Source organism: Ambystoma mexicanum, chromosome 4p (genome assembly GCF_040938575.1).
Source record: "Ambystoma mexicanum isolate Mex_15411 chromosome 4p, UKY_AmexF1_1, whole genome shotgun sequence".
Classification (NCBI taxonomy): Eukaryota; Metazoa; Chordata; class Amphibia; order Caudata; family Ambystomatidae; genus Ambystoma; species Ambystoma mexicanum.
The window spans coordinates 409,844,185-409,869,311 of NC_090927.1; the positions used below are offsets into that span (position 1 = coordinate 409,844,185).

Consider the following 25,127-nt stretch of genomic DNA (forward strand, 5'->3'; position numbering starts at 1 on the left):
CTTGAACAGGGGTTTTCTCGTGGATTCCGCAATAAGGTAGGCCCAACAACACAGACGAAGCTTCGTCGAAGATTACCGGCGGCAGAGACGTCCAACGGGGCTAGTGCCGTCTCCGTCAAAGTCAGTCGTTGAGTAGATGCCGAAAAAAGTATATATTTTTCGTGGAAAAGATGTTACATTTTAGTATTAATCAAAGAAAAGTTAGAAATGATTTTTGAGGGCTCCCTACACTAACGTGCGGTAAAACATCTGTAGATGGCCGACAGGGGAGGAGCTAAGGGAGGTGTTCCTATTGGCTGTGAGCAGTTCGACCCAAAATGAATATGATGGAGGACAAAAGTGATTGAAAGGTTTAAGTTTAAACTGCTCTATCTTACTGTAGATTCCCAGCCTGACGAAGGGGAAAAGTCACAGCATGTGAATCTATGAAAGATCCAATGCTGGCAAAATGCCTCTGCTCCTGCCTGGCTTGCTAGAGCAGAGTCTTCCTGCCATAGGGGACATAGCGCCGGCAGCCTCCACCCCTTGATTCAAAACTAAAGGCAGGCTGGGCCGTCTGTTGCACAGTTAGGCCAAGGGACTTTGGAAAAATTAAAAAGTCCAAGCTAGCGGCAGAGAGTCGTCGGCCTTGGGAACGAAAAAATTCTGCCCATCGAAAGCAATGACGAGGTGTTTATTTTGAAAATTATGTGAGAATCCTGAAGTATGCAGGTAAGTCTGCCTCCTGAGCGCCATTGCCGATCCCATAGATCTGCCAACAAAGTCTGCGATGTCCAAGCACATCTACAAAGGATGCCGAGCAACCACCTTGATGTCATTACCAACCCCTGGAAGCCATCCAGCATCTCCCCCACAGGGATATACTGGACAGCCTCACCAATGGCCATTCACAAACCAAAAGAATATTTGGCGAATCTGCACAAGGCAATGACCGCCTTCAGGGCCATGCTGCCCGACAGGAATATTTTCTTTGCCAAAGCGTCAACCTTTTCCCCCTCCCTATTAAGCAGGAGAATTGACGTAGATGTGCCTGGTCTGGTAGATACAGTGGCCGCCTGCACCACTAACCCCTCCGGTGTCGGGTGGGTGGAAAGATACAGGGGGGGTGGGGGGGAGAATCTCTGTTAGGACTGATTTTCTATACTCTGGGCTGGTGTACAGATGTACAGAAGGCCAACCTATATTGTGACAAGGACAACTCTAGGGTGCTGTAGCCAGCCAAACCAGTTCAGTTAGCAGTGACAGGTGGTCTAGGCTACATTTGCCTCACCTACAAAGCACCCAACCACCTAGCCCCTCCCTACCTCTCTAACAAATACACCTTGAAACCAATCACTAGATCCTCCAATACGTTATGCCTCACCAGATTCACCTCTAAAAGAGCTGGCGGCTCAAGCATCATGGTTCTCGCCTCTCAACTCTGGAACACCCTGCCTTTGAACATTAAATCGACCAAATCCTTCCATTTATTCAGGAAACTTGCCATTGGTTGGCTACTGACCAAATACTAACCTTAAGTTAGACCTAGCCTATGACAAATTGCTTATATTGTACATGCCTCACCTACGCCGCATATGTAAGCTATAACTACCTCTGTCTGTATATACTGTACATAACTTTACAAATGTATTACTGCAAATGATATATATATATATATATATATATATATATAGTGCCTTGTAACCTGTCCTAGACGCCCTTTTATTCCCGGGTCTGGAGCGCTAAACAAATAAAACAAATGTTCTTCAGAGGTAGTGAGCTTGTAAAGTGTCCACAATGGGAATCACAGATTACGCTTAGACAGGATGTATACAAATACAATTACAATTACTATATATTGGCCAAAACACAATATTAGCAAATAGAGTCATCACACAAGGCTTGTAAAATGACATATACATTCCCTTATTAAAAAGGGAAAATATTCAACACAAACTCCTGCAAAGGAAAGGTAAGATTATATATGCACTTATAGGTCCACAGAGAAAGGACCCAACTTAAAAATTGTCCAGCCCTAAGTTGTCTGGGGCCTTTTGCCCAAAAGTTACACAGAATCATTGAAGCAGGAAAGAAATGCAAGTAGGGTCCTCTGGGGTCCACTGAAGGGTTCTAATGTTCAGAGTACCAGTTAAACTAGCTAACAGAAGAAGTCTTGCACAAGCAATGGCAAAGCCAGTATTGTTTTAATACAGTGTATTATAAGCCCATTGACTTAAAATGGGAGCATAGGGGTAGGTAAGGAGCTCTGTAACTCTCTCCCCGGCCCCACCCGTACTCAATTCTTACCCAGACTTGGCAGGACCAAGGGAGAGGGTCTGAGGTTGCTTTTCCTGCCAAATGTCGCAGTGCTCGTTTCACAGGGGTTGCAGGTTCTAGCTGATCTCTGGTTGGTGTCTTCCACTGTTGCAAGGACTCTCGATTGAAGAATGCAGAAAAACTCGATGCCCCTCTCGGGACTGGACTCGGGTCAGGTAAGCGATTTCGGATGGTGGTCACTGCAGCACGGCGACGCAAAAGGGACTCAACTGCTGCGGTCGGACTTTCCCTCCAATCTCTGGTTCCCTTGAGGCTAGGATGCTGAAATTATGCAGAGGTTAGTCTCGTAGGGCAAGCTGAAGATCCCCAAAGTTCCAGGTCCAATTTCTGAACTGTGACACCGGCAGCATGGGAGCCCAAAATCAGAGCTCGTCAGCTACAGGATGGGCCTGGGATACTTGCGAAGGCTCTTTGTTGCAGGGTACAGAGCAGACGTCAGGAATGGATGTTCCCTCCACTCCAAGGGTTGCTGCTCCCTCGCAGGACTGCTAAAGATCTTCAGCAGGACAGGGCTACTCCAGGACAGCAGCAGAGGTTGGTAGCCAGCCTTCCTTCCAACAGGTCACCAGTTTCTGCGCAGGTCTCACAGCTGGATAGGCTTCTTGGCTCCTTCAGGTTTCTCCAGGATCTCAGAAGAGTTTGTGCAGGGGTCACCTTCTTATGCTAAAAGCCATTTAAGAGCAGCTGCCCTCACTAGCCAATGACAGAAGTAGCCCACAGCCCATGCTGGAGAACAATAGTTACAGATAACTAACTTGTTCCTTCTCCAGCATGGGGTCTGGCATTGATTCACATGCTCATGAATAAAGAATACATACAACATTACACAACCACGGGAGGTGGCAAGGCCCAACAGAAGCAATTACTTTTACCTCCAGAACAGGCGCACCTTCAAGCGAACAGGTTGCGTAGCACTGCTCGGCCGACCCTGGCCTCCTCTCTGGAATCCCTGTTGACGGAGTAGCATCTTGTGAAGGTGTGCGTGTACCTCCACGTAACAGCCCTGCAGATGTCCAGCAGGGGCACACCAGACAGGAACACCGTCGTTGCAGCGATCGCTCTGGTGGAATGGGCTCTCGGACGGCCAGGCAGCAGTCGGTTTGCCAACCGATGACAGTGTGTGATACAGCCGGAGAGCCATCTGGAGATGGAACCCTTGGACAAGGCCTTCATATGGTTCTCAGGACCAAAGTTCACGAATAGTTGAGACATCTTCCGGAAACTCTCATGCGTGCCACAAAGAACTTCAGAGCACGAGCACATCCAGCAAGTGCAAAGTCCTTTCAGCCGGCGACAAAGGTTTCAGAAAGAACACAGGCAGCACCAAAGGCTTGTTGAGGTGGAATTCCAACTGAACCTTTGGCATGAAGGAGGGGTGTGTCCGCAGTACCACCCTCGAGTTGGCTGTTTGCATGATAGGGCCTGGATCTCACCCACCCTCCTGGCAGATGCGATGGCCAGCTGTTTTCTATGAGAGGAACTTGAGAGGGGCCTGATGAATAGGCTTCAAAGGGGAGGGGGCTCATAAGCCTCGTCAGTACCACGTTGAGTTCCCATGCGAAGGCAGGTGCCTTCACTGGCGGGAACGATCGAAACAGTTCTTTGAGGAACTCCTTGATGAGACGGTGGGACCAAAGAAGCCTGTCCAGGAGACCTGGTGTAGCGGGAGATAGCCGCCAGATGCACCTTGATAGAGGTGTGCGCCAGCCCGCCAAGGACAACAAGTACGGAAGAATCTGCAGGGCCGCGGCTCCCAGGAGGAAACGCTTCCACTTGTACCCATAGCACTTAAGAGTCAACAACGCTCTGGCCCTTGAAAGGCCCTCCCTGCAGTCCACCGGCAACTGTACCCTCCGAACTAACCCTGTAGAAGCCAAGTCCTCCGGTCCAGCGACCCTGGGTCGTGATGCAGGACCGCGCCTTCTTCTCTTGTGAGCAGATCAGTAACCACTAGCAGCTTAACTGTAGGCGACGTTGACAGGCAGAGAAGATCTGGGTACCAAATCTGCCTCAGCGACAAGGATGATCCTGCATCGGCACCTTTTGAGTTGATTGATGACTCGCAGCAGAAGAGGCAATGGAGGAATGCGTACAGGAACAGACCTTTCCACGGGAAGGAAACGCGTCCGACATACTTCTCGGCTGGTGGAACCTGCTGGTAAATTTCTGCCATTTTGATTTCATCGCCGTCGCAAACAGATTGACCTGGGGTCTGCCCCACAGGAGCGCAGCTCCCTGTCGATGGGTGTCAGCGATGGTGTTCATGACTCCCGCCAGGTGAAAGGGGATGAGTAACGTCTCTTGGGCGACAGCCCAGTGCCAAAAGTCCAGCGCCTCTCTGGAGAGCACTGGGGGATCTGTTGCCCCTCTGATATAGAACATCGTGGTGGTGTTGTCGGTGAAGACCCTCACACTACTTTGCCCTTGAGGAACCGAAGGAACGACTAGAGGGCCCAGAACACTGCCCGCAGCTCCAGGATATTGATTTGGAGATCCCTCTCATCCGGCAGCCACAGGCCTCTGGCGTGAAGACGTCCGGTGTGGGCTCCCCAGCCCACCAGGGAAGTGTCCATGGTTACCATCTCCTGGCACGGTGGGCTCTGAAATCCTGTACCCCCGGCGATGTTGGAGCACACGCCCCACCACCGTATTGCTAGACTGAACTCCTCATCTTTACTTTACACTTATACCGCGCACCATGGACCCGAAGGCTTAAGGGTGCACACAGAACATAACACAGTAACAGTCCTAAGTGACGGAAAGAGCATCTACACCCAAGGAAAGGGAATGCCACAAAAACAGCATCCAAGCAAAATATTAGTTTTTAATTTCTTTTTGAAAAGTTCAGTAGACTTAACTTCCCTTAGATCAGCAGGAAGAGAGTTCCATGCTCTTGGGGCAGCTGACATAAAAGCTCCCTTCAAGACTTTGCTACTATTGCAGCGGGGAGTCACCAATTGGTCAGTATTATTAGACCTTAGAGCTCCAAGGCTCGGTTTCTCCACCAAGCGATCCTTTAAGTAGGTTGGCATGAGTCCCATGCAACATTTTTGGGTAACTAATAGCATCCGATACAGGACTCTAGCACTCGCTGGGAGCCAATGCAGACTCTGCTTTGCATCCGACACATGGTCTCTCCACTTGAGGCTTTTAACCACCCTGACTGCACTATTCTGAATAACCTGTAGATGGTTACATTCTGATTGTGGAATGCCACTCAAAAGACTGCAGCAATACATTTTTGAGCCAATTACGGCCTAGAAATAGTCTCAGCATTTTTTTGAGAAATGAGTGGTCGAAGGTGAGCAAGTAGTTTTATATAATACGTTGATGCAGAAACCAAATTATGTGCTTTCATATTAAGGTTTTAATCCAGAATTATGCCTAGAGTTTTGACTTTCTTTTTCACCTCAATCTTGCAGTCTGCGATGGAAAAATAACTGTACAATGGACCAAGTTTCAAAATCTTCTGTGTGCCAACCATCAAGAGCAATCTTGTCTGCAAAGCTACCAGACCCTGGATCCAGCGTGTGTCCAGGAACTCCTGAAGGGGTTGCATCTGCAACCTGCAGATCCGGATCAGGTAGATGTACAACGACATCATGCCAAGCAGCGACTGGATGGTCCGCACTGCGGCGCTCTTCGGTGCTAACAGCCGTTCCACCTTTCCCAGCAGGGCCGCTATCCTCTCTTCCGAAGGAGCCGCCAGGCAGGAGACCGAGTTGAGCATGGCTCCCAGGAACAGCGTGTTCTGCGATGGTCATCAAGCAGGACTTTGGATAGTTGACAGAGAACCTCAGATCCGTCAGCAGCCGGACGGTCCTCTCTGTATGTTTGATGACTACCTCCCTTGACTTGGCCCAGAAGAGCCAGTCGTCGAGGTACGGGTACACGTGTATCCCCTGTAGATGCAGATGGGCTGACACTGGTGCCAGGCACTTCGTAAACACCCTGGGCGCCGACTTCAGTCCAAAGGCGAAGGCCTTGAATTGGTATTGCTTTCCCTGTACGACGGACAGGAACTTCTGATGCTTCTCGTGAAAGGGGACGTGGAAGTATGCGTCCTCCAGATCCAGCGACGTCAACAAGTCTCCTTCCTTCAGTTGGCCGAGCACATGCTGCAACGTGACCATCCTGAATTTGTGGGACTTGAGGTATTTGTTGAGACGCCGCAGGTCTAGAATGGGCCTTTACCAAGAAGTATCTGGAGCAGGCTCTGGAGGATGGAGTCGCTTTGGAACCAGCTCTATTGCCCCTTCTCTTATCATGGACCGTACTTCCTGCAGGAGCTGAGGGATGGGCTGCTCCTGCAAGGCCACCAGTGGTATCCGCTGACACTTCTGCTGGAACTCTAGAGTATGTCCGTGGGCGAGAACGTCCAGCACCCATCGGTCGGTCAGTCGAGATCTTAAGCGCCCCAGCTCGCCTCCCACTGGGGTGCAAGGGTGGGGGCCCGATGTCCTGGCTGGTTCTATCTTGTTTTGGGGCCTGTGTGCCACCTTGGGAGCGATGACTATGTCGGCCACCTCCACCGAAAGCCTTGGAATGCCCACTGTAGGCCTCCTGGGTTGTGGACCGGGAGGGTTGACGGTACGAAGAAGACCCTCCGCCAAAACCTTTGACGATCTGCCGGACTTCCGGCCAGAGGCACGAAGGAAGGGCAGTGTTGTTGAGTGCCCAGGCCGTCTCCATGTCAATCTTAATGGCCTGCAATGACTCATCAACAGCCTTCCCCAAAAAGGTTCTACCAGTCAAAGGTCATGTCCAGCATCCTAGTCTGGACCAGGAGGTCCAGACGGAAGTTGATGGCTTTCAGCCAGCCACGACGACAGAGGCAGACACCAGTCCCCATCTGTCAGAACCGTGTCTGCGACGTCCAGGGCCATTGTGATGGCATGGTCCGATGCCACCTCCCACTCCTGGAGGATGTAAAGTGCCACGACCCGCCTGTTGTCGGGTAGGAACTCCAGCATCAGGGCCATGTTATACCACAGCTCCCTGTCGCACCTGGCCAGGATTGCAAGTGCGTTGGCAGTCTTGACCGTCGATGCCGCTGAGTAGATCACCTTTCTTCCCATTGCATCTAACTTCTTCCCCTTGCTATCCGGAGGAACAGAGGATGAAGACGAGGGGTTAGACAATTTCTTTCTCGCTGCCGCCGATACCACAGAGTCTGGGGAAGGCAGCGAATGAAGGCACTTTGGTGTGGAGTCCAGCACCTGGTACTTTTTCTCTATAACCTATCCCTCTTGGCCGGGGCCATGGACGGATTTCTCATCAAAGCTAGGCCCTCCTACCAAACGTCATCCAGGAGAGGCACCGCCAAAATGGTCTTCCTCTTGGCCTTGCGCCATTGGTATAGGAAACCTTCCTTCTTGGTCTCTTCCGGCGTCAGTTGGAAGAGTTTCGATGCTCTGGTGACATGGCATGGAACGGAACGACACCACCTCGTCCCAGGGACAAGGCCTTGGCTGCGGCGAACTACCTGCCAGGGCCATGTTTTCTGTGTCCGTTCCTGTGTCTCTTCGGAGGGAGGGCACATGTGGAGGTTGAATGCAGCGGCATAGGGTGCTGCTTTTTCGCCAGAGGCTGGTCTGGGGCTGCCGGCAGTCGTCGGCATCCTTTTCGGAATATCTGCCACCAGGGTGTCTATGGTCGAAAGAATGTCCAGCGATACATCCCTCGGAGGGGTCAGGCGTTAGGCCTACTGGGCCCGCGCCGTCAGCATTTCTGCCGTTGCTGTCTCCGTCCCCCTCAGCAGTTGTTAGGGAGAATTCTCAGAAATGTGCTAATTTCCTCTACCTTAGAAACCCCCAGCAACTTTGCTGGATTTTGAGGACTTGATTTTTTATTTTAACCTGGACAGAGTGAGACCATTTTTCCCACTCATGTATTTAAAATTTCTGAGCTTTGTGTTTCTTTTGGTTATGGAGCCTGACAAACGCCATAGGCATTCTCTTTTACATTGTGTCACACAGCACCTTCAGTGCAGTGGCACAGGGAAGTCTTTCAGATTTCGTAAATGTTTAAAGACCTTCTCTGGGATAAACTACTGTTTCCCAGAGCAGTAAAATGAAATTGACTTTACTAACATTTGTAAATTTCTAGACCCAGCACACACTATTTTACAATAGGGTGCCAGAAGGGTTACCTAGTATCCCCCTTGTCTAGCTTCTCATGTAACGTTTTTAATGTTACCCGTTCCTCGATGAATGGCTGGTGGGAGTGGTTTGATTTTAACTACCGTGGTGTGCATTTACCGTGGGCTGCATTCGCAGCTACAGTAAAGCACCGAAGGGTGCCATTTTTTGTCAAAATGGCCCAGGCTTATTTTTTCGCCATTTCTTTGTGGAAAGGTCCTTCTTGAGATTTACTCTGCGCGCCAAACCAGGTTTGGTCCCTTTGCCTTTGGCAGGTTTCACAAGTGAAGCCCGCTTCTGGCTCCAGTGTGTCTAGGGTGGGCAGGAAGTGAGGGAGGTGCCCGAAACTCCCTGTGCTTAGTCTCCTAGGAGACCCAAATGCACTCTGTAGTGATTGGCCGGCTGACTGTCCGGCAAGGACAGCCACCCTGCTGGGTGACTGACAGCTAGGCTGGAATGAATGTGAGAGAACTGAATAAAAGGCAAGGCTTTTGGCTTGGAAGCCAGAGTCGACCACGGCACGAAGGAACCAAAGAAGAACTTGGAGAGGACGCCTGCTGCAACTCCTGGACCGTGGGTTTGCCCAGTGAAGCCCTGCTGCTGTGCTGAAACTCCAAATTCGTATCGACAGAAGCCCCTGCAAGGACGACTTCTCCCCTTGAGTTGGTGGGACCAATCAACTCCAAAGTAAGCCGCCTGGACATTCTCTCTGAGCTGGTTGACTTTCCACAGAGTTGCTGCTGGAAACCGAAATACCAGGGAGAGAAACACCAGATTGTGTGCGTTGCTTTTAAGCTGGCCAAGAGCTCCAGGAAGATCCTCTGGACTCACAGGAAGCAGGACTGACTGAGCCTGAGCCCCCTCAACAGAGTGCGGGACCCCAGAAGCAAGGATAGCTCACCTCGACAGCCAGGAACCACGGTGTTGCCATTTGTGGTAGACGCGAGCAGCTGAAACACCGAACAGTCACTTGTTTGAAGATTGCCGGTTGCGAGTGGTGACCGTCCCATTGCAGTGCAGGAGTACCCAGAAGTCCTCCCTCTTGTCCACGCGACTGAGGCCCAGGAACAATGAGATCTGCAGAGCTGCTCAGGAACAGAAGTCATCTGCTGCACTTTTTCTTCAATGCAAAGGTACTGTAAAAGTCTGAGAGAACTTACCTCTTGCTGTAGAGTTGCTTGCATCTTCTACTACTCACAAGTCTAACGACTTGTGGCCCTACATTGATTCTTGTTTTTCTTCAAAGACTTCTAAAACATTGTGCAAAGACTTTTCTTACTTACCTGCAAAGGAGTGCTTCAGCTCATATAGATTTTTGCCATATGACTTTGGCTTAGCCTGTTCTACTGAATGACTCTTATTGGGGGATCTGTAAGTATTTGCCTGTTTAAGAATATTTGTGCTTTCTTGTATGTTCTTATAACGTTTTTCCTTTGACTTACTCTTAAATGACTCTAAATGCAACAGTGATATATTAATGTCCCTAGTACCCTATCTATTGAAGTCACCCGAGGGTGAAGGTTGTGTCTGTGGGTCACCCCAAAAAGGTCTTTACTGATTTAGAAACTAAGAAAGTACAGTTTTGAGGTGTATTTGTGTGTTACTTTTATATTGCTCCCTTCTGAAGGCTTATTCTAACTGACTGATAAATTAATAATTGTTTATTTAAGAAACCTTTTGTGTAAGTATTTATTTGAATACTTGTCACTGAAAATCTGTGCAACTCCCCTACAGCTCACATTGACCCCTCTTGCGATAAGCCTGGCTGCTCAACACGCTAACAAAACTGCAGTACAAGCTTATACCAAAGGTTGGGTTTCCGATTACCTGTAGTCAGGGTTGTTGTAGTGTTCCCAAAGGGTACTGCATACAATTGTGCCTAACAGCGGTTCCGCTGTCGGCGTTGCCCCCCCTCGTCCTCCTGGACCTTGTGTACGGACACCTGGTCCTCCACGTCCAAGGAAGAAATATCGGTGCCATGGAGTAAGGTTGAAGAACCCCCGCCTTCCCCTTTTTTTGCATCCTGAGGGGTTGGGGTCGGGCTTAGGGATGGCATCCTCTTCTCTGTCGTCCTCTGCATCGGTTTGGCAGAGGCCTCCCGCCTCGGGGTTAGGGACACTTGGCATTGTCGGGGCTACCTCGACTGGTTCAGCACCCTTGGCCTTTGAGAGGGCGGCCAACACCAATTTTATTGTCCTGGGGCCTTCTGGGGCAGGTCTGTTGCCTTTTCCTGCGCTTTTGTCTTCTCAGGCTTTTCCCACCAGGTTAGCCGATTTCCTCTTCGATGAGGAGCTGGAGCGATGGCTGGAGATGGAGGCAGATGGAGAACATGAGCGTGCCCTGGCCATTGCAGGACTCGCATGCGCGGTGACCCGAAAGGAAACCGACTCGCAATGCTTGGCCTTGTCTTGGGCCCCCACGGATGGAGCGCCCTCTAAGGACTTAGAAGCCTGCTCCTCGGACTGGCTGGTTGTACGTGAGGCATGCCCCTGCTTGCCACACAGGGCAGAGGCCTTGGTGCTGAGCCACGCCGCTAGCCTACTGTGTATCATTCACGGTTTGCTTGAAGAACCCGAGGCAGATTTCACAATCCGCTTCCCTGTGATCCAGATGGATACAGTAGAGGCACTGGAGGAGTTTGTCCTCTACAAACACATTCCGTAGTCCGGAGCAGAGCTTGAAAAGGGAACTTCTCTCTTCCGACTTCCGAGTGCGGAGTAGGCCCGAGGGCCTTATGGAATCTAAGATTAAACTTTTACGATTCTTGCCCTTGAGGGGTGTTGGAATTTACCGACAAACGATCCCTGCTTGTCGGCCGAAGGAGCAAAAGACCACACAGGCTCCATTAGACAAAAATAGAAACGTTTTATCGAAATAAGCGCAAAAACATAGAACAGCTTACAGAGCAAAACACGAGGACTCGCAACACTTGAATGAGCGGTAAAAATCTTAAGATCGCTGCCAGAGGAGGGGCTTAGGACGAGGGCAGTCATTGACTGGGGGTAGTATGACCCAGAGTTCAGTGATTGGTTTAGAGGAGAAATACAGTTTGTAAGTGAAAGTGATACTGTTTTTTTTCTTTTACCGAGGATTCCCAGCCTGACGGGGAATATTCATGAGCATGTGCATCCATGCCAGACCCCATGCTGGAGAACATTTTTCGTAGTACTGACAGCCTGAGGGACATGCCCGTTTCCCCATAGCATATGAGAAAAAGCTAGTGCAGTGAAGCTTAAGGCTTCACTGCACTGTAAAAATAGGTCAGCATCAAAAATAAAAGCAAAAGGTTTGGGGGTTCCATAAAGATGGAAGGAAAGGTGCAGTCAAGAGAAATCTTTCCTAACAGTCTCCCCTTGCCGGCCTGTACTTCTTGGAGAAGTCAGAGTTGCCTGAGGGTGTGGCACAAGGTCTCTGCCACTGGGTGGCGATAGCGTCAGCAATAGCTGCATTGAAGGGCATGGCCCTCTCAGTAGCAGGTCCCTCATCAAGAATATCAGTTAAATCATAGCCTGATAACGGCTTGGCTGGAGCACTCCACCCCAGGCTATCCACCACCCTGTCTCTAAACTTGGCCTTAGTGTTGCCATACAGGTGGGTCTGCTGCGTTTCATGTCCAGGGACGTATTGAGTCCACTGGCATCGTGAAGACCTTCAGGCAGTGCTACCAGATCTGCATGGTAGACGAAAAGTCAGCCCCCAGTACGTAAAATCGAAGCCGCTCTGGTCGCCATCAGCTGCGCTGAAAATATCAGTCATGGAGCACTGGCAAGTACCGGCACTGAAGGCAACACGACTTTGCTCAGTGCCAAGCCAGAAAACTCCAGACGCCAATGGTGTCTTGATGGTGTTTGCTCTGGGGCCAGAGGACGCCGCTCCAGCCACGTGGGCCTGCCTCATTGAGGGGTCGCCTGTAACGGCAGCTGCCTTGCAAAATATATTCAGCATTGGAGTTTTAAATTCCTCCCACTCAGCCCTGGAGGTCGGCCCCGCAACAGACTTCCCGCAGTCACTTGAAGAATCAGACTTGTGCCTTCTTGTGGGAGAAGGAAGAAGATGAATGGCTACAGGAAAAGGACCTCTTTTTGGTATTTTTACAATGCCTCTCTTCCTTTTCTAGAGTTGGCTCCTCTGTTGAGTCTTTGGAAGCCGACACAATCGACCACGTCAGGTGTTTAGAGGGAGGTCGGCCTACCGGGATCTGAGCCACCCGTTCCCAGCAGGATTTTTGATCATCTTGCTTCACGAAATACAGCCCTCGATGTTTTGACCAGCACTGAAGCAACACACGCAGATGCTGTGTGGGTCCGTAAAAGACATTTTGGAGCTGCATTCCCTGCAGCGTTTGAATCCGGAGACTCTGGAATCGGACATGGCTCAAACTTGCATCGAACAAGAAAATAAAACTATAGCGATGTTACTCGAGCAGCGTGTAGAGCACGTGGATAAAAGGAACTGAGGAACAGGGGTGTAGTGAAGCCGTATATGTACAACGACCGGCGTCCCATACAGAACCCATGACCGAGGCATCAAGGCAAGACGGATCGACTGCCGAGTCGAGGTGCAATACGCCCCTCGTCAAAGAGTTTTCCGAGCAGCCGACGCTGGAAGGGAGATCGGATGAGGAATCTGCAGGAGAAAGGCAATCCATTGAAGGCTTTACTTACCTTCCAAAATTCAGGAAAGTGTTGAAAACAAAGCAAAAAGAAACAAGTGTCCCATAGAAGATTATGGATGGAAAGCAGCAAAACGAAAATCTTTCCTAACACTTTGGACTGTGAAAGACCCTTGGACCATTCTTGGCACACTTCAAGAGGTTCATCATACCATTCTAATCATTCTCTTGAAGAAGTGAAAGTCTGTACCTTTGCATAATCCAGTCAATGCAATGTGTCTGCAGTTTCAGCAGTTTGCCTTAACTGCAGAGGGTTATTGTAAGCATTAACTTTTTACAATTCTTTCCAGCAGATTGGAAGAATCATGTAAAGCACATTCATTTGTAGAAGATGGGTGTCCATGAAATGATAGAATTAAAAAAAATCAAAATGATAAATGACTTAATTATTTAGTCTTTCTAATAATGCGGGGATACCCCCCACAAACCCCTACATTAATTTCCTTACCTCACCGCACACCTATATTTTAATAAACAAAATGTTGATAAAAAACGGGCAAGTAAATTCAGTCATTGTTTCCTTTTCATTCAATTATTTCTACAGATAGCATGGGAGGTACTGTGTCAGGGAACAATATCTACATTAGCTCTCTTTAAAGGCAACAGTTGTAGAAGGTGAAAAGCTATTACTTGCCTCCTGCAGCTCTTTTCTGCCCATAAACAACCTTGCCATCAAAATCATCCACAGGCACTTTAATATCCGGTTCCACCTGGGATATGGTGCATGTCAGGTGCTCTTCAACCTCAGAGAGTAACTGTGAAGAGAACAAAAAAATATTTAAATGAGAGGAGTGATCATACTGTACACTTGAAAAGGAGAGGATGCTGAAGAACAAATTACTTACCTGTCGATAATGTTTGTTCTGATGGATGTTACTCCCACGGATTCCTCATCTATGATATCCCTATATCCACAGTGCAGCTGTTCTTCAGAAACATTTCTGCTGCCTAGGGGCGTAGCACAGCTCTGCGTCAGCTCAGTTTGACGCTTCTATTCGCCGAACATTTTGAAGTACTGCACACCGTGACCCCAGTTTCACCCTTTTCCCCAAGAACTGACGCAGAGGGACCACAGAAGCATTGGTGTACAGATTATCCGCCAAGAAGGGAATAGGGAGGGTGATGAGGAATCCGTGGGAGGAACATCCATCAGAAATTACATTACTGGGAAGTAAGTAATTTGTTTTTCTAATGGAGTCACTTCTCCCATGGGTTCATCTATGATAAGTCTCCCAAAGCAGTATGAAAATCTGGAGAAGGGAGGAGAGCAAGGACACCATCTAGACAAGAAAACAATGGAGAACCACCCTACCAAAACAGGCGCCCTGACCTGAAAGGGAATCCAAGCAGTAATGTTTAGCAAAGGTGTGCAGATGGCCATGTTGCTGCCTGGCAGATATCCAGAACAGGTACTACACCTCCCCCCAGGACATCCAGGGACATCCTTTGCAGCCAGATCATGACATTACGAGATAGAGAATGATCCACCTAAATAGGGTCTGTTTAGTAACAGCCCTGCCAGCATGAACCCCAGTGTAATTAATGAAACGCTGGTCAACTTGCCTAGCGCCTCTCATCCGTGAGACACAGAAGCCGACTGCCTAAACCGGCTCAAGCCGATTGGACAAATTACCTTACCCTAATGTTCTTTCGATGGATTCTTCTACTGCAGATTCCTCATCTGATATCCATTGTACAGCTCTGTTGCTCGGAAATTTTGCCAACGGTGTGCGTAGTGGAACTCGACTTGCCCGTCGATCTGTCTTGCGCGGTGGTCAATCATCTGCTCCGGAAGTGACGTCATGCACCATACATATACCACGTCACTACGCTCCATGCCTCAGTTCCTCCCACTCCCCCCAACCCCAAAAGCACAAACACTGTATAAGAAAACAGAAGGTGGCTAACCAGCCTTAAAAAGCAAATATGGAATAGAAACCAACAGGTTAAAAACATTCCAATTAGAAACCTTTAGCCTCCCAAAGCTATCACACTTGATGAAATTAGAAGCTAAGAGCCACAACAATTTGAGCTGGGACGTCTGGGAGGGGTGATGAGGAATCTGCGGAGAAGAATCCATAGAAAAAACATTACAGTAAGGTAATTTCTCCTTCAATGGATTGCTGTTCTCCTGCAGATTCCTCATCTGATAGACTCCCCAAGCAGTAAGTTAAAGGAGGAGGCCAGAAAGGATTACAGATGTAGGTTCTGCAGAACCTCTCTGCCAAAACGTGCATCAGCCCCACGTGCAATGTCCAAAGCATAATGCTTTGTAAAAGTATGTCATGACGGCCACGTGGCAGCACAGCAAGTGTCCCGTTTGAAGGGCTGTGGAAGCAAAGACTCCCCTGGTGGAATGGGAACAGATACCCGGTGGGACTTATTTTCCCGTTGACTGGTAGCACTCAGATGCAAAAAATTATCTAGTGTGAGATGGTTTGTTTAGTAATCGCAAGACCTTTGCAGGAACAACTGGTCCGTCTTCCTGAACTCTGCTGTGCCTGCAAGATAAAAACTCAAGGCTCTTTTACGATTGGGGCGAAAGCACTCTTCTTCCTTTGAAGGTTGAGGAGGAGGGAAGAACACTGGCAAGTCCAAAGACCGAAATGTGAAATTCCGAAACGACCTTCGGAAAAAACCCTGGTCGGACCTTAAGATATACCTTCTCTCTAAAGAAATGCAAACAGGGAGGCTTGCAGCTTAAGGCCTGCAGCTCGCTAACTCTCCTGGCCGATGTGATGGCAATCAAAAAAGCCGTCTTAAGGGACAGTAACCTAAGTAAACAAGAATGCATAGGCTCAACCTGAGCTGCCTTAAGAAAGGCGGAGAACCAGGTTAAGGTCCCAACACAGAACAAACGGAGTTGGCAGGAATTTGATGAGCAGGCCTTTCAGGAATTGGGCCATGACCAGTATGGTGAAAAAGGAACCTTGACCTGGGGGCCTTTTAAACACAGAATGGGCAGCCAAATACCACTTGACCGTTGCAACCTGAAGCCCTGCAGAGGCTAGTGACAGAAGGAACTCCACACCACTGTTGTGGTGGGGCAAGAGATGGGGACAACCTTGCACTCCCTACACCTTCTCCACCTGCACGCATACAGAGATCTGGCAGACTGTCTGTGTGCAGCTAGCATCACCTCAAGAACTTCCTCAGAGAGGTCCCAGTCATCATACCTCATCTGCTCAATAGCCACGCATGTAGGTTGAGGGAGTCCGGGTTGGGTGCAGTATCCGACCCTCCGACTGGGTGAGATCATTTGATCGCCAAGGCAACCGGTGAGGTGGATAGATCTAAGAGGTCGAGTACCACACCCTCCTTGCCCAATTCGGGGCGATCAAGATCATGGTCACGCGAAACCTCGTCAACCTCATGAGAATCCACGGAATGATGAGGATCGGAGGGAACGCGCAATGGAGAGGGAAAGTCCAATCCACCAGAAACACGTCTCCTAGTGCACTGTTCACTGTGAATTCCCTCGAGCAAAGCTGTTTGCAGTTCCTGTTGGCTTCCGTGGCAAACAGATCCACTGCTGGGGTAGCTCAGAGAGCGAAGACCTCTTCCGGGACTCCCTGGCACACCCCCCACTCGTGTGAGACCGTGCTCTGCCTGCTCAGAGCATCCACCAAACTGTTCTGTCCCTGCCAGATGAACTGCAGAGACCGAGATTTGATTCTGTAGCAACCAGAACCACAGTTGCATCGCTTCTGTGTAGAGGGGCCGGGAATGTACTACCTGGCCTGTTCAGGTAGTGCATGGCCAGAAGGGATCCCAGGCCATAAGATTCCTGCGCCTGTCCCACCAGCCGAGTCCACAAACTACCTGGCTGGACACCCTGAGAGGATCCGAGAGGGCTCCCAGATACTGAGACAAATCGTCTCATAGGAGCCACTGAAGGGATGTCATGCGAAGTCTGGTCTCTGGCACCAGGAAAATGCAGGAGGCCATGAGGCCCAAAAGGCTGAGAAAGGAAGTCGCTGGAAAGGTGGCGTGGCTCTGGAACAACTGGACCATCTGTTGTATGTTGTCGGCTCTCTCCTCGGGAGGGAAGGGAGCCGAGGACTGCTCTGATGAACTGAAGGTTTTGGACTGGTGTCATGTGGGATTTCATTAAGCTCCTGGAGAAGCCCACCTGTGCAGCACCAGACAGGTTTCTTCCAGGTGAGCCAAAACCTGTCCCACTGACTTCCCCCGGATCAGCCAGTCGTCCAGGTACGGGAATACGAGCCGCGACTACCGCCATGAGCTTGGTAAAGACCCTTGTATTGTATCAGAATTTTTTAAGTGCAGCAAAGACCTGGTGGCATCAAGGCGCTAAAAACCGTAGAGGAAAAGGCAACACCCCACATTTAAAACAGCATTTTCAGCTGTTTGCGAAAGATGGATAGGACGTGAATGTTCCTTATATGAAAAGGAAAGGCATTACACAAAGACGGAGCCAACACAGAGAAAGTGCTGCCTCCCGCACGGGTGCGTCGGTAGCCAGGGACAGACTACAGTTGAGCAGAGGAGGCTCTTAGGTTGCTAAAGAGATATTTTAGCTTGAAGGAATTCAGCTCTAACAGAATAAATTGCACAGTGAACTGTGCATGATATATATATATATATTTTACACAGCCACGGTAGTTCTGGTTAAGTTGCTAATCCCATAGGAAGAATCACTTTTTTGGCGGCTTATAACTTCGCTCTCCCAGGATGACTCCTCACCAAACTTTGCACAAAAAAAAAAAGAAAAAAAAAGAATATGGCCCTGAATTTTTTGCAAAGTTTGGTGAGGTTTGGTCAAGGAAGGGGGGGGGGGGGGGGAGGGGAGGGGCAAAGTTATAGAGGGGGTCCCATAATTTCTTCTTTCCCCATAGACACAATGGCAAGAAACTTTGCTCACGCCTACAGCCCAAACCGCTGGACGGATTTTCACAAAATTTGCGGCGGGAGCGGCAGCTTGGTCCCGAAAGTGTGCATTCGTTAATTTGGTGTAAATCAGTTGAGTTGTTTTCTTTTAAATGACAAAAATGTAAGTAAAAAAAAAATAGTGATATCTATGCCCGGTCTGTGGACTCACTTCCCTGTTCGGTCCGCGGACTGGCCTCTGATTGGCCGTGCTGTCTGCGGACTGGCCTCTGATTGGCCAAAAAATTTGCTGACTGTTGCATGGTCCGCGGCCGCTGGTGGAAAAACATGAAATGCATTAGCTTTCCTGAAACGCCCGCCATCTTGGATTCAAGGACTCTTTTGGGGTGCGCGGACAGCGCAGTGATTTTTCTTTAAAAAAAAAAAAAAACAGCATTTCACTTGTCAAACTGAACAATCTCTGGGGCAATGGGGGGGGCGGGGATGGGATGGGATATGGCCATAAAAAGCCAAAAAACGCGTTGTTTCACCCCCCAAAAGTCCGCTAATACTCTAGATGTCCTGGGGCAGTCCTGTGGTGTTCGCGGACACTTCAGATGTCCTATGACATCTGTACCTATTTCTGCATTACAGGGTTGGGGAAAGGCAGTTTTTGGATGGCTTATAACTTTTGCGGCACTCAGTGAAACTGCATGTAATTTTGCAATTCTATTCTAGGACTAACCCTGAATGGGTTTTGTGGGATTCTGTCAAGAGGGGGCAAAACTAGAGGGGGCGGTCCCAAAATATTGTAAAGGCATATAAATGTGGTGTGATTTAACGAATCTGCACAACATTTGGTAAAACGAATTTGGATCTAGATATAAATAGTTTTCTAAAGTTTGGTAGGATGTTGCAGAAAGTGTAATGAAGTGTTAAAAATGATTCTAGACGGTGGGAAATGGCAGAGTTGTGACATTTAGTAAATTGGACACAAATATTGTTATATTTGGTAAGTATGATATTAGTGAGTTGTAGGAAAATAGCATGCACTGGTAAAAACCCATGAAATTCACTAAAAAAATGTTAAAAGGGACACTATGGTTAAGTTGCGCTATTAAAACCTATGAAATTCAGTAAAAAAAAAACTTTGTTAAAGGGACGTTATGGTTCCAAGTAAAACCAAAAAAACCCTGAAATTCGGCAGTTATGGCAAACTAAGCAACCATAACTCACGCCACCACCGTGCACTGCTAAGACTAACACCCAGGACATCAAAGATGACATCACAAATGGGTTCTGGGGCGGAATCTATGAGTGCCGCGACTTCTTCCCACTGGTGGCAGTTGTAACGCGCCAGCAGGGTGGTGGAGTTGGCAATCCTTGCCTGGTAGGCGGATGTGGAGGCTACTTTCCTGCCCAAGCCATAAATCATCTTGCTCTCCTTGTCGGGAGGAGCTTCCGACGATGACAAGGGTGTTCCCGCCCTCTTACGAGTGTTTGTAACTACCAGGGAGTCTGGTTTCAGATGCCCTCTTACGTACAGTGGGTCTGTTTGGGCTGCCCTGAAAAGCTTCTCAACTCTGGGGTTTACCGCCCTAGTGAGATAGGGATTAACAAGGGAAGGGTCTATCCTTTGTATTGACTTAAGGATAGGGATGGCCTGGGCAACAGGTCTCCTTTCTCCCACTAACTCCTCGGCAAAGTCCCTCTCTTCCTGAGCACCCTGGGTGTCAATGTGGAAGTGTTCTGCCGCTCTGGACAGCACTTCATTCAAGAGAGGCTGGTTATCGACAGGGGAGTCGGTAACCGGGGGTTCTTTATCTACCGGGGAATCTAGCCTGTAGGTTTCTGGGTTGTCCTTCTCCTCCTCCTCCTCCTCCCCATAGTAGCCCGTCCCAGTTTGTTCTTCCAACATGCCCAAATCTGGATCCTCACAAAGGGATGAGCTCCCTGATATTGAGAATAGGGCTGTACACCGAAGGGGTCTGAAGTAGAAGCTTCAACCCAGGACTTCTTACTTGAGGGTATAGGATCCTTAGAGCCTGAGGGAGTTGACCCATCGGGGGTAAAAGAGAAAGTGTTCAGGGTTTTTGGCGTACAAATCTGCCAATGATGACATCCTTGACATGACTGTCTATGTCATCACTAGACCATTCTCTTGAACTGGGAATGATTCTTTCTTGAAGGCCTTTCCCCGTTCTATCTTGACTAGACCTACTGGTTTGAACAGGGGTCTTTGGGATAACAGAAGACGGAGACTTGTCCATCTGTTTATGAGGGGTAGAATGTTTTTGAGGTGTGGAAAGAGGCTGAGACTGCTTCCTCTGTTGTTTTTTCCCCTTACCAGTGGGTGGAAGAGTGTTTACCCTGTTTTTTCGCCCCTTCGGAGCATTTCGACGCCTGGCGTTGAGGTTCGGGGGTAGTGTCCCTATCTCTGGAGTGTGGCGGTTGGGACTCGGGACCAGCCGTTGCGTGGCCTGTTGACGCCGACTCCTGGAATGCCGTCTGGGGATAGAGGTCGGCTTCGTCTCCTGACGATCGAACCTCTGTTACCTTGGGAAGCGAGGCACTTCTAGCAACAGTGGATGGTTTCCTGGAGTCATGCGGCGATCTAGAACGCTCAGAGGACACCGATTCGGACCGTTCTCTATGTGCCTCTCTCCGAGTACTCGACGTGCGCGTCGAGTCTTGGTTGGACTTCGTGTGTTTTGTGGAAGTGCTGTGGGTAGCGCTTGTGTCGCCGGGGGTATTCCCCATTTCCGCCCTGCCAGACGACCTTCCGAGGTCGGGGACTTGCTCTTGGCCGTCAATTGACGCCACGTTGCCCTCGCCGTCCGAAAGCACGGCGTCGCTGCCATTGCTGAAGGCGCCCTCCGCTTACATGGCCTCTTGACGCCTGGCGTGGTGGGCCCAACGCTTGATCGAACGGTCCTGGAGTGTTTTCGGTTTGAACCTACTACATGCTCTGCAGTTAGCCTCGGGGTGGTCCCTCGGTAAGCAGAGATTGCACGTGGCGTGTCTGTCAACCCAAGGGTACTTGAGGTTGCATTTGGGGCAAAATTGGAAAGGGGTACCCTCCATACGCACCTTGTGGCAGCGGGCTAATAAGTGTAGGAATATATAAGAATGTACCTATATACCAAAAGAGTGTAGAGTATGTCCACCCCCCACTCTCCCTACTTGCAGGGCCGAGGCCAGAGGCCTTCCGAGGCCCAAATCTGTTGTGCAGCTCTCGACGGTCGATTCTTTCTCCGTGCCGGCGTCGAGTGTGGATGTTCGGTGACTCGACGTTGGGGTGGAGAAATGGGGAAATATAACCATTTTAGAAAAAGTATGGCTAAGGCCAGGAAACTCCGCAGAATGCTTCCGACCAGTATGGCAGAAAAAAACAATCTGAGGGTCCTAGACGCGTGAGGGATCATGGGTACAGTGGACGTCACACTAGGGATAGTATTACTGGCATGCCCTGTGTCGACGCCCATTTTCGAGTTTCGAAAACCAAACTGTAATAATCTGCAGCTCCCACTAGATGTCAGCCTATGCACAGCATGTGATCTAAGCAGATTCCACAAGCCTCAGAGATAGATATATATATATATATATATATATATATATATATATATATATATATATATATATATATATATATATATATATATATATATATATATATATATATATATATATATATATATTTAACACTTCAAAACACACTCTGTTTCTCCAAATCAGATAACCATTGCGGACACGTCCTACACACACAGGAGACTTTAATAGCTAGGACACTGACATTTATCACTGGTACATTTAGAGCAATACAGAGTTTGGTGCAAAGGTTAGATTGGGGGATAAAACAAAGGTTAACAAATTAATAAACAGGTAAGTACTTTTGAAAACCTTCCAAAGCAGAGTAAACTTGACCCTTTCCTGGGTGAAAGGCCAAAGCACAAAGTCAGAGGTAAAGAGGAGTCTCTTGGGGAGCTATGGCAGCCAATGTTAATTGCACAATGTCAAGGGGAGCTGAAGATGATCTTTGCAGGTAGGTAAAAAGTCTTGCAGTGTTTTTAGAGATGTTTGTAGAAAATAGAACACTTGAAGGGCCACAAACTGAGAGGCATGTAAGGTGCAAAGCTTCAGCAACTCTGCAAGGTACCAAAGACAGGTCTCAACTGAGAGCAAGTGCGGCTACACCACAAGACTTAAGTTCTTAGACTTTAAAGTACCTCTGGTTAGAAGAAATGGTTCCAGCTGGCTTCTGTTCCTGTAAAGTTCTGCAGATTCTGTTGCTCCTGAGCCTCAGTCATGGGGACAAGAGCGAGGACGTCTGGGGACTCCAGTGCTGCAATTGGAAGGTCAGCGGCAGCAATGGGCAAACTTCAATTCAGCGGATCTTCAGTGTTTCAGCTCCTCGCGTCTGACAGCAAATAGCAACACTGCGGTTCTTGGATACCACTTCAGACTTTTCTTGCATCTGGGGTTCAGCACTCTGTTGAGGTGGCTCAGGCTTGGTCAGTCCTGCATCAGAGAAGTTCAGAGGATATTCCTAGCGCTCAGGTCGGACTTAAAAGCAACGCACACAATCTGGTGTTCCTCTCCCCGACACTTCGGTTCCAGCAGCAGTGGAAATGCAACCAGCTTTGAGAGGACGTCCAGACGGGCTTACTTTGGAGTTGATTGGTCCCACCAACTCAAAAGGGAGAAGTCGTCCTTGCAGGGCTTCTCTAGTCGAGGCGAATTCGGAGCTTCAGCACAGCAGCAGAGCTTCACCGGGGAAACCAACGGTCCAGGAGTTGTAGCAGGCGTCTCTTCAAAGTTTTTCTTTGAGTTCCTTCATCCAGTGGTCGCCTCTGCCTTCCAAGCCAAATGCCTTGTCTTTTATTCAGTTCTCTCCCATTCATTCCAGCCTAGCTGTCAGTCACCCAGCAGGGTGGCAGCCCTTGCTGGACAGTCAGCCGGCCAATTGCTACAGAGTGCATTTGGATCTCCTAGGAGACTAAGAACAGGGATTTTCGGGCACTTCCCTCACTTCCTGCCCACCCCAGACACCCTGGAGCCAGAGGCGGGCTTCACTCATGAATCACGCCAAAGGCAAAGCGAACAATGGACCAAACCTGGTTTGGCGCGCAGAGTAAATCTCAGGAAGGACCTTTCCACAAAGAAATGGGGAGAAAAGAAGACTCAGGCCATTTTCACAAAAATGGCACCCTTGGGTGCTTTACTGCAGCTGCAAACGCAGCCCGCGCTAAATGCACACCACGGTAGTTAAAATGAAACCACTGCCACCAGCCATTCAGTGAGGAAAGGGTAACATAAAATATGTTACATAAGAAGCTAGACAAAGGGGATACTAGGTAACCCCTCCAGCACCCTATTATAAGATAGTGTATGCTGGGTCTAGAAAGTTACAAATGTAAGTAAAATCAATTTCACTTTACTGCTCTGGAAAATAGTAGTTTATCCCAGAGAAGGTATTTAAACCTTTGGGAAATCTGCAATATTTCCCTGTGCCACTGCACTGAAGGTGCTATGTGACAATGTAAAAGATGATGCCTATGGAGTTTGTCAGGCTCCATAACCAAAAGAAACAAGTTCAGAAATCACACTAAAATACATGAGTGGGGAGAAAAAAAAGGGTCTCTCTCTCCAGGTTAAAAAAATCAAGTTGTCAAAATCCAGCAAATTTGCTGGGGGTCTCTAAGGTGGAGGGAATTAGACAATTTCTGAGAATTCTCCCTAACAGTTGCTTTGTATGTTGCTCCCTTCTGAAGAAGTCTTATTCTAACTGACTGAAAAATTAATAATTGTTTATTCAAGAAACCTTGTAAGTATTTATTTGAATACTTGTCACTGTGAATCTCTGTGCAACTCCACTACAGCTCACACTGACCCCTCTTGAGATAAGCCGGGCTGCTCCACACGGTACCAAAACTGTGTAGTACAAGCTTATACCAAAGGTTGGGTTTCGTATCACCTGTAGTCAGAGTTGTTGTAGTGTTCCCAAAGGGTACTGCATACAAACTTTGCCTAACAGTTACCTTTCATGAAACCATAATAACAAAGCGCTTAGCAGCTTTAAACAGCTTGATTCATGCATTTATGTATAAATGTTCATATATTTTAAGCAGACAAATACAAGAAGCACATCTGCTTAAATCACTGCACCAGCAGGCCGTGATTTCAAATCCATTTTTATTCCCCATATTAACGGCAGTCTACCAACGAGAAAGGCCGGAGCATGTGAAGGCGGCCTTGACTCATGTTCCACATTGATATTGCTGCAAGATGCTTTCTCAAGCAACTCGCTAAGGAGCATATAATGTTTTTGTATTATTGACATTGGAGACACTTACTGAGAATTGATAAAACAGCCAGACACTTCAGAGAGATGTTTTTTCAAGCAACCTGCTGAGGGTTGATGTCTTTAGCTACTTGCTACGGTTTAATGTTTATACCAACCTAAGAACCGATATCTTCGTGACTTGCTAAAAGGGAGGTGCCCTCACATTATTTACCTACATAAATATTTACCTACATCGCACACATGAGGAAAGGGCCTTCCAAGTCATACAGGTTAAGAATTATTAACCACGGTTTTTGATGGTAAGTGGCTTTCCATTCGATTCACTATAAAATCGCATGGCAGCCCCAATATGTGGGCTGGCTGGTGGGGGTCTCTGAGTTCCCGAGGGCTTGGATTAGAGGGGGTGTTTTTACTTTAGGTTTTGCTTGCTTGAACAATGTGCTATACATGTGGTCTTCTCTTTATTTTTAATGCAGTAGAAACATGCTATGCATTAAATATGAAGATTTGTATTGACTTTATGTTGTTTTATTGTATACTATCTCATGGTTGAAACTACAGAGTAGGTTTTACAGTATTGCTTTTGATTTGTGATTTCAATTGAGCAGAGTCTTTATAAATTGGACAGGGTTTTCTGCATCAAAGCAGCTCATGTGATTGAAGCCCCATGCTTGGGACATTTTTTATATAGATTGATGTGATTGTGTACTATGTGATTGTGAGGAAACGTGAAGAGTTGGCGTATTGGATTTATGCTAGCAATAATGTATGATGTGATTAAAAGCTTCCCTTTCCAACATTAGTCATTGCTGACTGAGATATGTTGGTAAAGTGCAGTTTAAGGTCAATGAACACTTATTGTGTT

The 25,127-nt window shown here is 48.3% G+C and overlaps 1 protein-coding gene across 2 annotated transcripts in view; it reads right to left on the reverse strand.

Moving 5' to 3' along the window:
- Nucleotides 1-25,127, reverse strand: part of DDX1 (DEAD-box helicase 1) — a 795,552-nt gene that overhangs the window by 32,277 nt on the left and 738,148 nt on the right. For both annotated transcript variants that reach the window (XM_069605939.1, XM_069605941.1), the window contains exon 25: nt 13,763-13,883. In XM_069605939.1, the coding sequence (XP_069462040.1) occupies nt 13,763-13,883 (121 nt within the window). The remainder of the gene's footprint in view (nt 1-13,762; nt 13,884-25,127) is intronic.